The sequence below is a fragment of the Tachyglossus aculeatus genome, chromosome X4 (assembly GCF_015852505.1).
Source record: "Tachyglossus aculeatus isolate mTacAcu1 chromosome X4, mTacAcu1.pri, whole genome shotgun sequence".
In the NCBI taxonomy this organism is placed as follows: domain Eukaryota; kingdom Metazoa; phylum Chordata; class Mammalia; order Monotremata; family Tachyglossidae; genus Tachyglossus; species Tachyglossus aculeatus.
In genome coordinates this window covers 24,199,939-24,212,886 of record NC_052098.1, presented here as the reverse complement: position 1 = coordinate 24,212,886, position 12,948 = coordinate 24,199,939, and the positions used below count along the sequence as shown (strand labels likewise).

Below are 12,948 nucleotides of genomic sequence, written 5' to 3'. Positions count from 1 at the left end.
GTAATGAGGATAAAACAGCCTGGTGGCCACAAAGTAATTATGTTGTATATGGTAAATTTGCAAGTGACATGTGTTAGTTCACACCTAACGCACAATAAGTTGAAATGCATCAAGGATTGTTGCCAAACCTCCACAAATCTTATTTTGAAATTAACTGTGTGTTGAGATTAGCTCCTCTTATGTTTTCCTTTTAGAAATCCCTTTTGCCTTCCTTGCCGCACAACCTTTACTCTAAGCCTATCTTCAGCAGCACTAATCCATTCGCTGATTTTCTCCAGTTCAACATTGACAAGGTTGGATGATGCCATTGCCTTTCTTTTCCTGAAGGTTATGTGTGTTAATGCTTTGTTACTGCTCCAGTGCCTTCCTCAGTTTACAGTGTACCAAATTTGGTCAGTAACAAAAAGTGTGTACTAGCATGCAAATTGTCTATATATGTATCTCTCTCTGCCAAAGTAGATTCATTTTTAACTGCTAAGATTAGATGGTTCCTCATAACAGTAAAGTGGAACGTGAGTCTCTGTATGCCTGTCCTGTCTTTTTTGTTGGGTTTAATTTATTTAATTTTCTGACAGTTATAATCTTCAAAAATTGGCAACATTTACTGTGTAGACAAGTCTCATTCATTGAAATCGTGCACTAGAATGTTATTAGACTTACGCAAGGTCTTTTAAGGAGTATCTTCTGTGACTAATTTTATTAATTTAGGGGAATTTTCTATGATTGCACTTTATGAATCTGCAATTATAAAATGGAGTGCAATCATAACAAGGTCTGGATATGAAACCAGGGATCAAAGTCTTTGAAAAGGAATGAGTTGTATGTATCTAGAAACACATAAAAACTTCCTTTTGAAAATTAATGTAAAAATGTAAAATGTCAGTTGATTATTTTTTTTATGAATGTCTATAATCATTTTGGAATGGAAGGGTTCTATTTGTCCTCTACACTGTCAGTAAACACTCTCTGAATAGCCAGCAGATTTTAGTCCACCTGTTACAAAATGTCGTATCTGAAATGCTGTTCAGAATATAGGCTTATCTGTATTTTCAAAGATGTAATACATGGAATACTGTTTTCTATTACTGTAGGCTATACAGAATCCAAGTAAAGTTACCTTCCGTTGTTCCCCAACTAACCCTTTTGCTCCCACACCATTTAAGGTTTGTCTTGATGTCTAAATTGCATTCATAAGTGGGTGTTTCACTCTCTCTCTGCTGTATGTTTTGTATTTCTTTTTCTCTTTGTTCATGCATGTAATAATTTCACTTTATTCCCCATTTTCTTCCATTCCCCTCTAAGAAATATCTTCATTTTCTAGTTAACATTAGACTATTACCAGAGAAATGTTTCTTGAGTTTTCAAGTGCTTATTTTTCCATTGTAAAATACCTTAGTTAATAATAATAATAATGCATACTACATGTCAAGCACTGTTCTGAGCACTGGAGTAGCTACAAGTTAATCAGGTTGGACACAATCCCTGCCCCATAAAGGGATCACAGTGTAGGTAGGAGGAAGAGCGGGTATTGAAGTCCCCATTTTACAGATGAGGAAACTGAGGCACAGAAAAATTAAGCGACTTGCTCTAGGTCCCACAGCAGACAAGCTGCAGAAGCAGAATTAGAACCCAGGTCCTCTGACTCTCACACCCATGCTCTGCCCACTCTGCTGCTGTATGTCATTACCATAAAAAACACGTTTTACAGCAGTAAGTATGGTACAAAGGGAAAGGGAAACACCCCTAATCAGAGAAATAGTGTGACATGGCTATCAGATTGATTCATGTAATCAAGCATGGCTCAGTGGAAAGAGCACGGGCTTTGGAGTCAGGGGTCATGGGTTCGAATCCCGGCTCTGCCACATGTATGCTGTGTGACCTTGGGCAAGTCACTTAACTTCTCTGAGCCTCAGTTACCTCATCTGTAAAATGGGGATTAAGACTGTGAGCCCCACGTGGGACAACCTGATCACCTTGTATTCCCCCAGTGCTTAGAACAGTGCTTTGCACATAGTAAGTGCTTAACAAATGCCATTATTATTATTATTATTATTATTATGTAATTCATTCATTAATGAATGAAACTCAAGGCTTATTCTCCTCAGGTGTTAAGATATTGTGATAGTACACCAAATTCATTTTCTTAATTCACAGCTGGAATTTAAAATGCCAGTGACCTTTAGATGAGCCTGAGCAAAAATTGAGGAAATATCTGATTAAAAAGAAAAGTGCTGTAATAAGCAGCATACGTCGAAGACTGTTCAGTCCTACAAGATAGCATCCATGCAGAAGTCATATCCAGTCAGTGATTCGTTCAGATATGTCAACATTTTTTCAGAATTCTGAGTTTGACCTTTGTTTTCTCTAATCAATCAATCAATCAATGGCATTTATTAAGGACTTCCTGCATGCAAAGCACTATACAGTACAATGGAATAAATAAACATGATTCCTACATTCAAAGTACTTACAATTTAGATGGGGCATCAGACAGTAAAATAATTATAAAAGTATACAAAAGTAGAATTAACCCCCACAGTAAGTGATCTGTAAAAATGGTTGATTGATCCCCATTTTACAGATGAGGAAACTGAGGCACAGAAAAGTTATGTGACTTGCTCAAGGTTACACAGCTGACAAGGGGCTTACTTGAGAATCCAGGTCCTCTGACTCCCAAGCCTGTGCTCTTTCCACGTGCCACGCTGCTTCATAAGAAATAGATTTAGATTTCTTTACTTTGCCCCTTTCATGGGAAGAACTTTCATGCCTATTATCTTGTATTCCTGTAAGGAAGAAGCTGCTATTATTATCATCCCCTTTTTACAGTTAGAGAAATCAGCAGAGCTGGGGGTTGAGATTTCACTGGAACATATCAGTTTTGGAACCAGGCTTCAAACCAGAGCCGACTGAACTCTCAGTGCATTACTCTATCCACTAGAGCAAGGATTTACAATCAAAACATTTTGCTTTGCCAATTCTCAGAAAGACCTGGGAGGGAAGCAAGAGAAGCAAATACCCGAATAGTCAAAGCTATCCTATAATCAGTCATTTGCATTTATGGAGAACTTATTCATTAATTAATTCATTCAATTGTGTTTATTGAGCACTTACTGTGTTCAGAGCACTGTACTAAGTGTTTGGGAAGTACAAGTTGGCAACATGTAGAGATGATCCCTACCCAACAACAGGCTCACAGTCTAGAAGGGGAAGACAGACAACAAAACAAAACATGTGGACAGGTGTCAAGTCATCAGAATAAATAGAAGTAAGGCTAAATGCACATCATTAACAAAATAAATAGAATAGTAAATACGTACAAGTAAAATAAATGGAGTAATAAATCTGTACAAACATATGCAAGTGCTGTGGGAAGGGGAAGGAGGTAGGGTGGGGGGGATGGGGAGGAGGAGAGGAAAAAGGGGGCTCAGTCTGGGGCTCATACAGAGTATGATACTTAGTACTTATGAAAGTGCAGTAGAATTAGAAATAATAATAATAATGGTATTTGTTAAGCGCTTACTATGTGCAAAGCACTGTTCTGAGCACTGGGGAGGTTACAAGGTGATCAGGTTGTCCCACGGGGGGCTCACAGTTTTAATCCCCATTTTACAGATGAGGTAACTGAGGCCCAGAGAAGTTGTGACTTGCCCAATGTCACACTGCTGACAGTTGGCGGAGTAGGGATTTGAACCCATGACCTCTGACTCCAAAGCCCGTGCTCTTTCCACTGAGCCACGCTGCTTCTCTAGCCACGCTGCTTCTCTAAGGCATACATGATCTAGTGAGGGAAACATAGACTCTCTATGAATTGTATGCTCCTTGAGGGCAGGAATCGTGTTTCCCAACTCTATTGTACTCTCCCAAGCGCTTAGTACAGTGCTCTGCACACAGTAAATGCTCAACAAATATCACTGATTGATTGATATGTCATAGGGAGCAATACAGTTTATGGTACTTTTCACCACTCACGTATCAGAAATGGGTATTGGTGCCGCATGAGTATGTATTCATTCATTCAGCCGTATTTATTGAGCGCTTACTGTATGCAGAGCACTGTACTAAGCGCTCGTAACTACCACCGCCTGGAGATCACGCTTACTTGTACATTTCTATCCTACTTATTTTATTTTGTTGGTATGTTTGGTTCTGTTCTCTGTCTCCCCCTTTTAGACTGTGAGCCCACTATCGGGTAGGGACTGTCTCTATGTGATGCCAATTTGTACTTCCCAAGCGCTTAGTACAGTGCTCTGCACATAGTAAGTGCTCAATAAATACGATTGATTGATTGATTGATTAAGCTGGGAGAGCAAGAATGACCATTTCACCGTGGTTTGGGGGCTGCCTATTTCAAACCTGTATAACCGGTTAATCAGTAAAATCATTTCAATAAGAGAGATCTACAGGTTCAATTTCCTAGAGTGATTACCCTGAAAGGTGGAGTGAAAGAAGAAGCCGTGTGGTGTAGTGGGAAGAGCACTGGCCTGGCAGTCACAGGACCTGAGTTCTAATCCTTGCTTCACCACTTGGCTGCTGTATGACCTTGGGCAAGTCACTTACCTTCTATGTGCTTCAGTTACCTCAACTGTAAAATGGGGAGTAAGATTATGAGCCATATTATGTGGGACAGGGACTGTGTCCAACCAGATTATCTTGTGTCTACCTCAGTGTTTAGCACAGTGACTGGAACATCATAAGCACTTAACAAATATCATAATAAATAAAAACTACTAAATTAGAAAAAGGACAGAAAGATCTCCCACACTTCCTGAAATCACCCATTGCAGTTAGAGATGAGAAGTTTTAATGGTAAAATTTTTTTAAGCCATTTTGTGATATTAACCATGTCACCCTTCAAATAAAATGCTTCCAGAACTTTAGAATGACCCATAAAGTGTCACTGATTTGGGCTCAGAATGGCAGCCATGCTGTTAGTACATTTTGAGTACAAATTCAAATGGCCTAATATTGTTTATGTGTGTGTTTCCTCAGATTTTCTCTCCTATATTTTGCACTTAGCCTTCTTGCTATGACTTGAAATCGCAAAGCCATAGTTGCTTTTGTTTTTGCCGTTTTTGTTTGTCCTTCACTGAAGCAGCCCAGTGCAGGAGACGGAACGCGCTTACCCATCACAGTCTTCTTGTTTTCCCCAGGCATCGAGCCAGTCAGATTCAGAGCCAGAAAAGGCTGCATTGTGTAGCTTGTCTTTGACCTCTGCAGCATTTTCAGAAATGAGCTCTGATACTGCACAGTCATCTTCTAGCAAAATCCCAGAAGATGTGGATAAAGAGGACGAGTTTGGTTACAGCTGGAGTAAGTTGTCTTTTTGTGATGGTGTTGGAAGAATTGGTGTTAAATAAGTGGGATAATGGAGACCTGGTGTCCAGGTAAAATTATTTGTTCCCTTCAGCTACAAATAGCTGAAATCTGTGGGTGAGTTACCATCGGTTTTGTTTGAATGTAACACACTTTCCTAAAGCAGCATATCACGTTCCTGTTATCTACAGTATTTTAATCCCCATTCCTAACAGTAGAAGTCGAAGTAGTAGTAATAGTATTTTATTAAGTGCTTACTATATGCCGTCTACTGTAATAAGCACTGGGAAAGAATGCACAGATGAGATTTAGACATCCTCAAAGGGTTCATAATCCAGAAAAGTAACGGGAAAAGATGGGGCCTGAAACACACATAAGGAGTGATGAACCCCTAAAATAACTTGAAACCCGAACAAGTACACAAAATATAAACAAAATGAGCAGGGTGCTGTGGCTAGAGGAGTAGAATTTCAGGCTCCTGGTAGCTCAGAGTCTAAGGTACACCTATAGTCACACAACCACTATAACAGCCACAGTCCTTCCCAAGGCCTTGTGGATGCTTCGTGCTGTGGGTGGCTTTTCTTTTATCCACCCGAGGCGGTGGAAGGGGGATGGGGTGGAGTCTCCTTGATGACACGGAGAAGAACAGGTACTGGTTCTCAGAGAGGTGGCATGACTGTCCAGCCGAGGAGATGCTGTGGGAGTTTAGCTGCAGTTGAATGCCTCACGGTCCAGCATGTAAAGAACATGTCAAGAACAGGGGCTTTCAGTAGTGTAGAGGGGAGGTGGCCGTTACCAGTGGCTCCACTTGGCCATGGCAGAGAGTGGGATCAAGAGCGCGCAGCAGCTTAAATCCCTTATATCCTTACTCCTCTGCATGCACAGAGCAGTATAGACTTTCTTTATAGCGTGGAGGACTGCAAAAGGGACTTTATTGCAACAATAATTATAATTATTATTATTATTATGGTATTTAAGTGCTTACTATGGACCAGGCACTGTACTCTGTGCTGGGGTGGAGACAAGCAAATGGGGTTGGATAGTCCCAGTCCCTCATGGGGTTCTCACAGTATTAATTCCCATTTTACAAAAGTGGGAACTGAGGCTCAGTGAAGTGAAGGGACTTGCCCAATGTCACACAGCAGACAAGTGGCCGAGCTATTCCTTGATTTCTTTGAATTCAGAAAGCTTGCATATATACCTGACAGGCAGCCCAAAGTTTGACATTTTAGCTTTATGAAGAGGCATTGTGGTCTAGTGGAATGAGCAGTAGATGAGGTGTCTGGAGGCTTGGGGTTGACTCCTTTTGTAAGCCTGAGAAACTGGTTTATGTTTCTTTGTATCTCCATTTTCCTATACGGACAAGAAATGGGGTTAATACAGGTGGAACCCAAGTTTAACATGGGTTCTTGGGATGCATTTATTTGGTCATGCCTAACTAGGCGGGAGCCCCTTATAGCAGAATCAGTTTCAAATGCTTCAGGGGATTCCCTCCCCCTTTATGTGGCGGGTGCTGTGTGAGTCTGAGGATTGGGGATCTTTTCACCCTGCAGATGGTGGGAAAGAAATCCCCAACCCCCAGTTCTGTACAGGATGAAGGATTCCATTCCCCATATGCCTGTGTGAGGAAGGAAACCCACCATTTTCTCTAGGGAGTCCATGATCCCCTACAAGATTAGAAGAAAGGATTTCCCAGTAATCTGAAATACCATGGATTCTTTGGGGCCTAAGAAGATTTGCAGAAACTCAAAGAATAATGGAGTTCTTTATAATGATCCACCTTCTGCTTACTTTTTTTTTTAAGTACCACTCATGCCATACTATGCCATACAAGAGAAGGCATCCCTAAACCCAGCAAGGTTATAATTAACAGAGACAAATTATCTAATAGAATGGTTTTATTTTGCTTTTTATATATTTTTTTAAAATATATTTAGATGTGCCAAAAGGAACACCTGTGTTTTACAGTTTGGCATAATGTTGAAGTGATGTCATTATTACTTGAGAGGGTTGGGGAGATTTTTATTTTCTTTTTAAAGTGGTATGAAACAGAACAATTGTTCATATTCTGAATGCAGATGATGCCAATTAGAGATCAAAACTGAATAGCTGTGCAATTAGAAAAGCATTCTGACCAAGTGCTTAACTGTCCAATACTTTGCCTTGTATGTACAGAAAATATAACTGAGCGCTATGGAACTCTAGCAGGTGAATTACATATGATTGAGTTGGAGAAAGGCCGGGCTGGTCTGGGACTAAGTCTTGCTGGCAATAAAGACCGTTCCAGGATGAGTGTCTTTATAGTAGGCATTGATCCAAATGGTGCAGCTGGGAAAGATGGACGGTTGCAGATTGCAGATGAACTGCTAGAGGTAAGTTTCTCGTGACAGTGTTTAAAGCCACACTTAATGGGTACTGAGATGATGAAATAGCGGCCTATTGCTCAAAATTAAATTATTCATATTATATACACACACACACACACACACACACACACACACATAACCACACATTTGTCCTGTGAATTCTAAGAAGATGCCACTAACACTGAAATTCACCCCTGAGCGCATGTGAAAATTCCAGTGTGAGACTTTGTACCCAAAATGGCTGTCCTTTATTGGCTTGTCATGTACTGTCATGTCTACCCTTGGCAATTAATAATAATTGTGATGTTTAAGTGATCAGCACCATACCAAGTGCTGGAGTAGATTCAAGATAACCAGATCATACAGAATCCCTCTTCCATATGGGACCCACATTCTAAGTAGGAGGGAGAAAGGGAGAACAAGCACTGAACCCCCATTTTACTGATGAGGAAACTGAGGCAGGATTAGAACCCAGGTACTCTGATTGCCATGCCTGTGGTCTTTCCACTAGGCTGTGATGCTTCTCCCAGGTTGTAGCTGGTAATGCATCATTGTCTAATTCTTGGTTCTACTGTATCCTTCCAGTGTTTCCTCTGACTTCCCCGCTCACACCTTTTCAAGTCCCCTTCTCTATTAACTGTAATAATAACAATAATAGTGGTATTTCAGTGCTTACTGTGTGGCAAGTGCTATATCAAGTGCAGGGGTAGATATAAGAAAATCAGGTCAGACCGAGTCCCTGTCCCAGTTGGGGTTCACAGTGCAGTGGACTTCTGAATAGTGCTGGTCAATATTCAGGGTGCTACCAAGCATCACTGCAGCCTCTTCAGCAACCAATACCCTGGACTGTCTATTAGCATAGGACCCTTGAGTACAGGCGTCAGACACCTCACCATCATTGGGACTTAGGCTTAAGTTGTTTCTCATTAATGGCAATGACTTGCACTGAGCCAGCTACACATTCTTGCCATGTTCCTCCAGAAGCCAAGAACAAACCTTATGAGATGGTCGGTTTGGGTATGATTGCAGTCTGTGGCCCTAGTGCAGAATATCCATTTGTACTCTCGCGGTAGCAGAACCTGCTGGGCCCTCATCTGATTTGTACATCGTTGTTGAGTGAGATACTCACATCTGCTATTCCAATCATTGGGGCCTTTATTGGAAAACCAGATGTGGTCTGTGGCCATGGGCCAGAATATCTCTAATGAAAATTTTCTTTTCTCCATCGCAGTTTATCACTGTGGTGGCAGAAGTGCTTATGATGATGGCAGAGTGCTTTTGTTTCAAGGACAAGCAGATGATTGCTTCTAACTCTGGGCAGATCTGGGAGGCCTAATAGGGGTTGGATTTGCAATTTGACAGTTACTACTAATAGGCCTCTCTGAAATGAGGTGTATCCAGCACATGGCTCTGTGAGCTGTCCCGGCTGTGCCCCCATTTGGCCTGGATGAAATATTGGAGACCAGTGGGTTTGGAATGTGAGAGCCTAACCTATTTGTTGAAAAGTTGTTGAATGGGAAAAGTGATATATAAGGAGTCTGCAATTCGCTCAACTCTATTTATGACTTAACACCATCTTTGGCCAGGAGTTCTCTCACCCGGCCTCAGCCAAAGCAACAAAAATTCCAAGAAATAATCACACAGTCTAAAGCACAGAGATGGCTTACCTCTCCTGTCCCTCCTCCTGGGCCCACATTCATGTTCACAACGATTGAAAAGTTGCACTTCTAACCATCATAACTTGATTTTATTACGCCTTTAAGATAGAGCTCTGTTAGGCTATTAGGGAGCCTTCTTCCAACAGTACACATTTAGCTGGAGAAAGTGCAGAAAGAGACTGGAGGAAATGGCTGCACACGTGCCCAACATCTGTCGAGTTGTGTGTAGTACAATATGATTTTCTGTAAGACCATAACCTTTGCATTCTAGGAAAACTGATAGCACAGCAAAATTAACCTGAAACATTCCTAAAGAATAGCAAGATTCTCCAAAATAGGTGAAGCTTATATAGCTATTTAGGTGTGGATCTCCTGATAGGTTGGTTTGCGCCAAATTCACTGTGAAGGAAAAAGGGCCAGAGATGGGGTTTGGTTGCTAGGTGTCAGTGTTCATCAGTGGCTTGTGATGATAATACTTTCAACTTCCTAGCATTGATTCTCCTTTAGGCTTTTTCTGTTGGCCCTGCTTGAGAGGATTGAGACTTTGTGATTTTGTTGATTTTTTTTAGCAGCACCCAATAGCAGGGGAATGAATGCAGGAATAACTTTTAGGATTGACAGTCACTTAGCAGTGGAGGGTATAACTAGAATGTCCTACGGATTCCAAGGGAATAGCAGTCCCCCTCCCAAGACAAAGCCACTACAATTTGACCATTTCTGACTGTAGTAACCCTAATAAGTGCTGCATTACCAGTGTGCAGTGTGTGTATATAGTTGTGTGTGTATGTAAATTGAACATATTCTTATTTATGTGTCTACTGCGAATCTAACATTTCAACCCGATTGATATATTTTTAACACAGATAAATGGGCAAATTCTTTATGGAAGAAGTCATCAGAATGCCTCTTCAATAATTAAATGTGCCCCATCTAAAGTAAAAATTATCTTTATCAGGTAAGTGCTATTTCGCAAAGTTTCCGAAAAAATGCTTTATAGCATTTTTAGCAAAGCAAATGGACTATACAGGCTTAAAAATGTATATGCAATGCATATTATGTATATTTTATAAACATGTGTAGGTTAAAATCTGTTCTACAGTGAAGGTCATTTGAAAATGATTTCATATGTGTGTACTTTGTTTTCTAGAAATAAAGATGCAGTTAGTCAGATGGCTGTTTGTCTTGGGAAGTCTGTAGAAACTTCACTTTCAAACTCTGGGACTCTTCAGAATCAGGAGGTAAACCAAACATGTCAATCAATGAATGGTATTTTTTGAGCACTTACTGTGTGCAGAGCACTGCACCATTTATTCACCCTCCCTCAGCCCCATAACACTTATATATATGTAACTTAATCTATTCATATTCATGTCTGTCTTCCCCTCTGGACTGTAAGCTTATTGTGGGCAGGGAACCACTCTGTTATGCCAACCATACCATACCAACTCTGTTATATTATACTCTCCCAAATGCTTAGTACAGTGTATTGCGATTTTAGAGGGAGTCCCAAGTCTGAAATTGTTGGGGGAGAGGCATGGGGAGAGAGAGAGAGAGAGAGAGAGAGAGAGAGAGTGTGTGTGTGTGTGTGTGTGTGTGTGTGTGTGTGTGTGTGTGTGTGTGTGTGTGTGTGTGTGTGTGTGTGTGTAGCAGATTGGTGTTGAATGTACTCTGTAAACAAGCAGAGCCATTCAAAAACAATTTGGCATTCACTGATTGGAACATCACTATCAATAGTATTTATTCAAGGTCTACTTTGTCTAGTGCTTGATACTGTCTTAACATCATTTGAAGTTGGAAAATTGTGATAAAAACCCAGAATTTCACTGTATAATAAGGTCAAGAGTTATCAGTTTGATTCTATCACAACAGTGAACACTTTTTTAAATTGTCTCTGATCCTTGCATGCAAAATTAGAGGACTGATTGCTACCTAACCACGTCCCAGAAATGTTCTGAAAAGTTCTTTGACTGTTAAAGTAACAGTAAGAAAATGTTCTTAACTATTTTTTTAAATTATGCATCTGCATTTTTTAAATTATGCATTTAACTATACTCTCTTGTAGGTTGAACCATGTGCTACTTCAGTAACTGTTGCAGACTTTGCTTCCTTTAAAAATGTCCGACATCTGGAACTTCCTAAGGTAAGTATGCATCATATTGGCTTTAAATGGACAGGTCCTTCTAGAGTAGTTTTCTAATCCATAGTTAATACTAGCTGTGATGAAGTTTAAACAGTTATAATCAGTTCCCTATGTAATAGTAATGAATCACTGAGTCAGTGACTTAAGCACAGTGAGAACCTAGGTGTGCAGCTTAGTTTAAATAGGCATAAAATGCTTTTTTGTTGGTTTTCCACCACCTCTCTCTTCAGTTTCAGAAGCAGGATACTCCCTAATCCACCCTATTCCATAAATCTTCTAGAGAGCCGGCTTGGCCTAGTGGATAGAGCACGGGCCTGGAAATCAGAAGGACCAGAGTTGTAATCCCGGCTCTGCCACTTGTCAGCTGTGTGACCTTGGCCAACTCCCTTCACTTCTGTGCCCGTTACCTCATCTGTGAAGTGAGGATTAAGACCATGAGCCCCATATGGGATAGGGACTGTGTTCAATCTGATTGACTTGTGTTTACCTCAGTGCTTAGTGCAGTGCCAGGTGCATAGTAGACACTTAATAAATGCCATTAAAAAAAATCTTTGGGCTTACCCACCCTAGTTTTGCCAACTGCAGGTTTGCTCAGGAACCTAACCCTTATGTTTACAAGGGAAACCCAATTATAATGAGTACATATAAGTGTGTGTGCATTTGCTCAGCTTGGGGTCTTTACAAAGGAATTAAGAAATGCCCATCCCTGCCCTTGAGAGGTTTAGAAACTAACAGGTAAAACAGGCACATATGAACTGATGAACACACTAATTTAAAAAAGTGAGATGAGATTAAAACCAAGAAACCAAATGGATCATTATGTACAAGCAGTAGTTCGATGAATGCTGAAGGGATTGAGACAGATTAAAATGTCAATGGATGAATTGGAAAATCAAGCAATCAGTGTATTTTTTTTGAGCACTCACTGAATGTAGAATACTGCGTTGATCACTTGGGAAAGTACACTGCAATAGAGTTGGTAGACACGCTCCCGGCCCTCACAAGGACCTAGAGGAAGTTTCTTTTTAGAAGGATTTGGTGAAGTTGAGTGGGAAGTTTGGGCCAGGAGACTGCAGTGAGCAGTTGTTTGGAGATAGGGAAGAGAGAGAGGGGAAGGAACAGAGAGCCCAGATTGGAGTTGTCCCAGGGGAAGATGGCAACTCTACCTGTACCACCTTTGCTCCATTCTAAAGGCACAAAAATAAGTCCTTGATACATGCATGCTCTCCCAAGTGCTTAGTACAGCACTCTGTACACAGTAAGCACTCAATAAATATCATCGATAGATTGATCTTTGAATTGGTCACCATGCTGTTCTGCCCATTCTATTGTGATATTTGTATTTACAGACATCCTGCCTTTTTCACAGATTTTACTGTACTGTTTTTTTTTAATGCTCTGATTTAGTGAAATGTCACAGCTTTCTCCTGCAAAGTTCCTCAGCACAGGTGAAGCAAGGTGAAGAGTTGAG

At 40.6% G+C, this 12,948-nt stretch overlaps 1 protein-coding gene across 9 annotated transcripts in view; it reads left to right on the top strand.

Moving 5' to 3' along the window:
* Positions 1-12,948, top strand: part of MPDZ (multiple PDZ domain crumbs cell polarity complex component) — a 160,162-nt gene that overhangs the window by 116,113 nt on the left and 31,101 nt on the right. For 5 of the 9 annotated variants that reach the window (XM_038769591.1, XM_038769588.1, XM_038769589.1 and 2 more), the window contains 5 exons: positions 5,151-5,310; positions 7,489-7,685; positions 10,201-10,292; positions 10,485-10,575; positions 11,400-11,477. In XM_038769591.1, coding sequence (XP_038625519.1) covers positions 5,151-5,310; positions 7,489-7,685; positions 10,201-10,292; positions 10,485-10,575; positions 11,400-11,477 — 618 coding nt within the window. Of the gene's footprint in view, positions 1-194; positions 294-1,091; positions 1,164-5,150; positions 5,311-7,488; positions 7,686-10,200; positions 10,293-10,484; positions 10,576-11,399; positions 11,478-12,948 lie in introns of all 9 variants that reach the window. The other 4 variants (XM_038769586.1, XM_038769584.1, XM_038769583.1 and 1 more) reach the window with 2 other exon arrangements.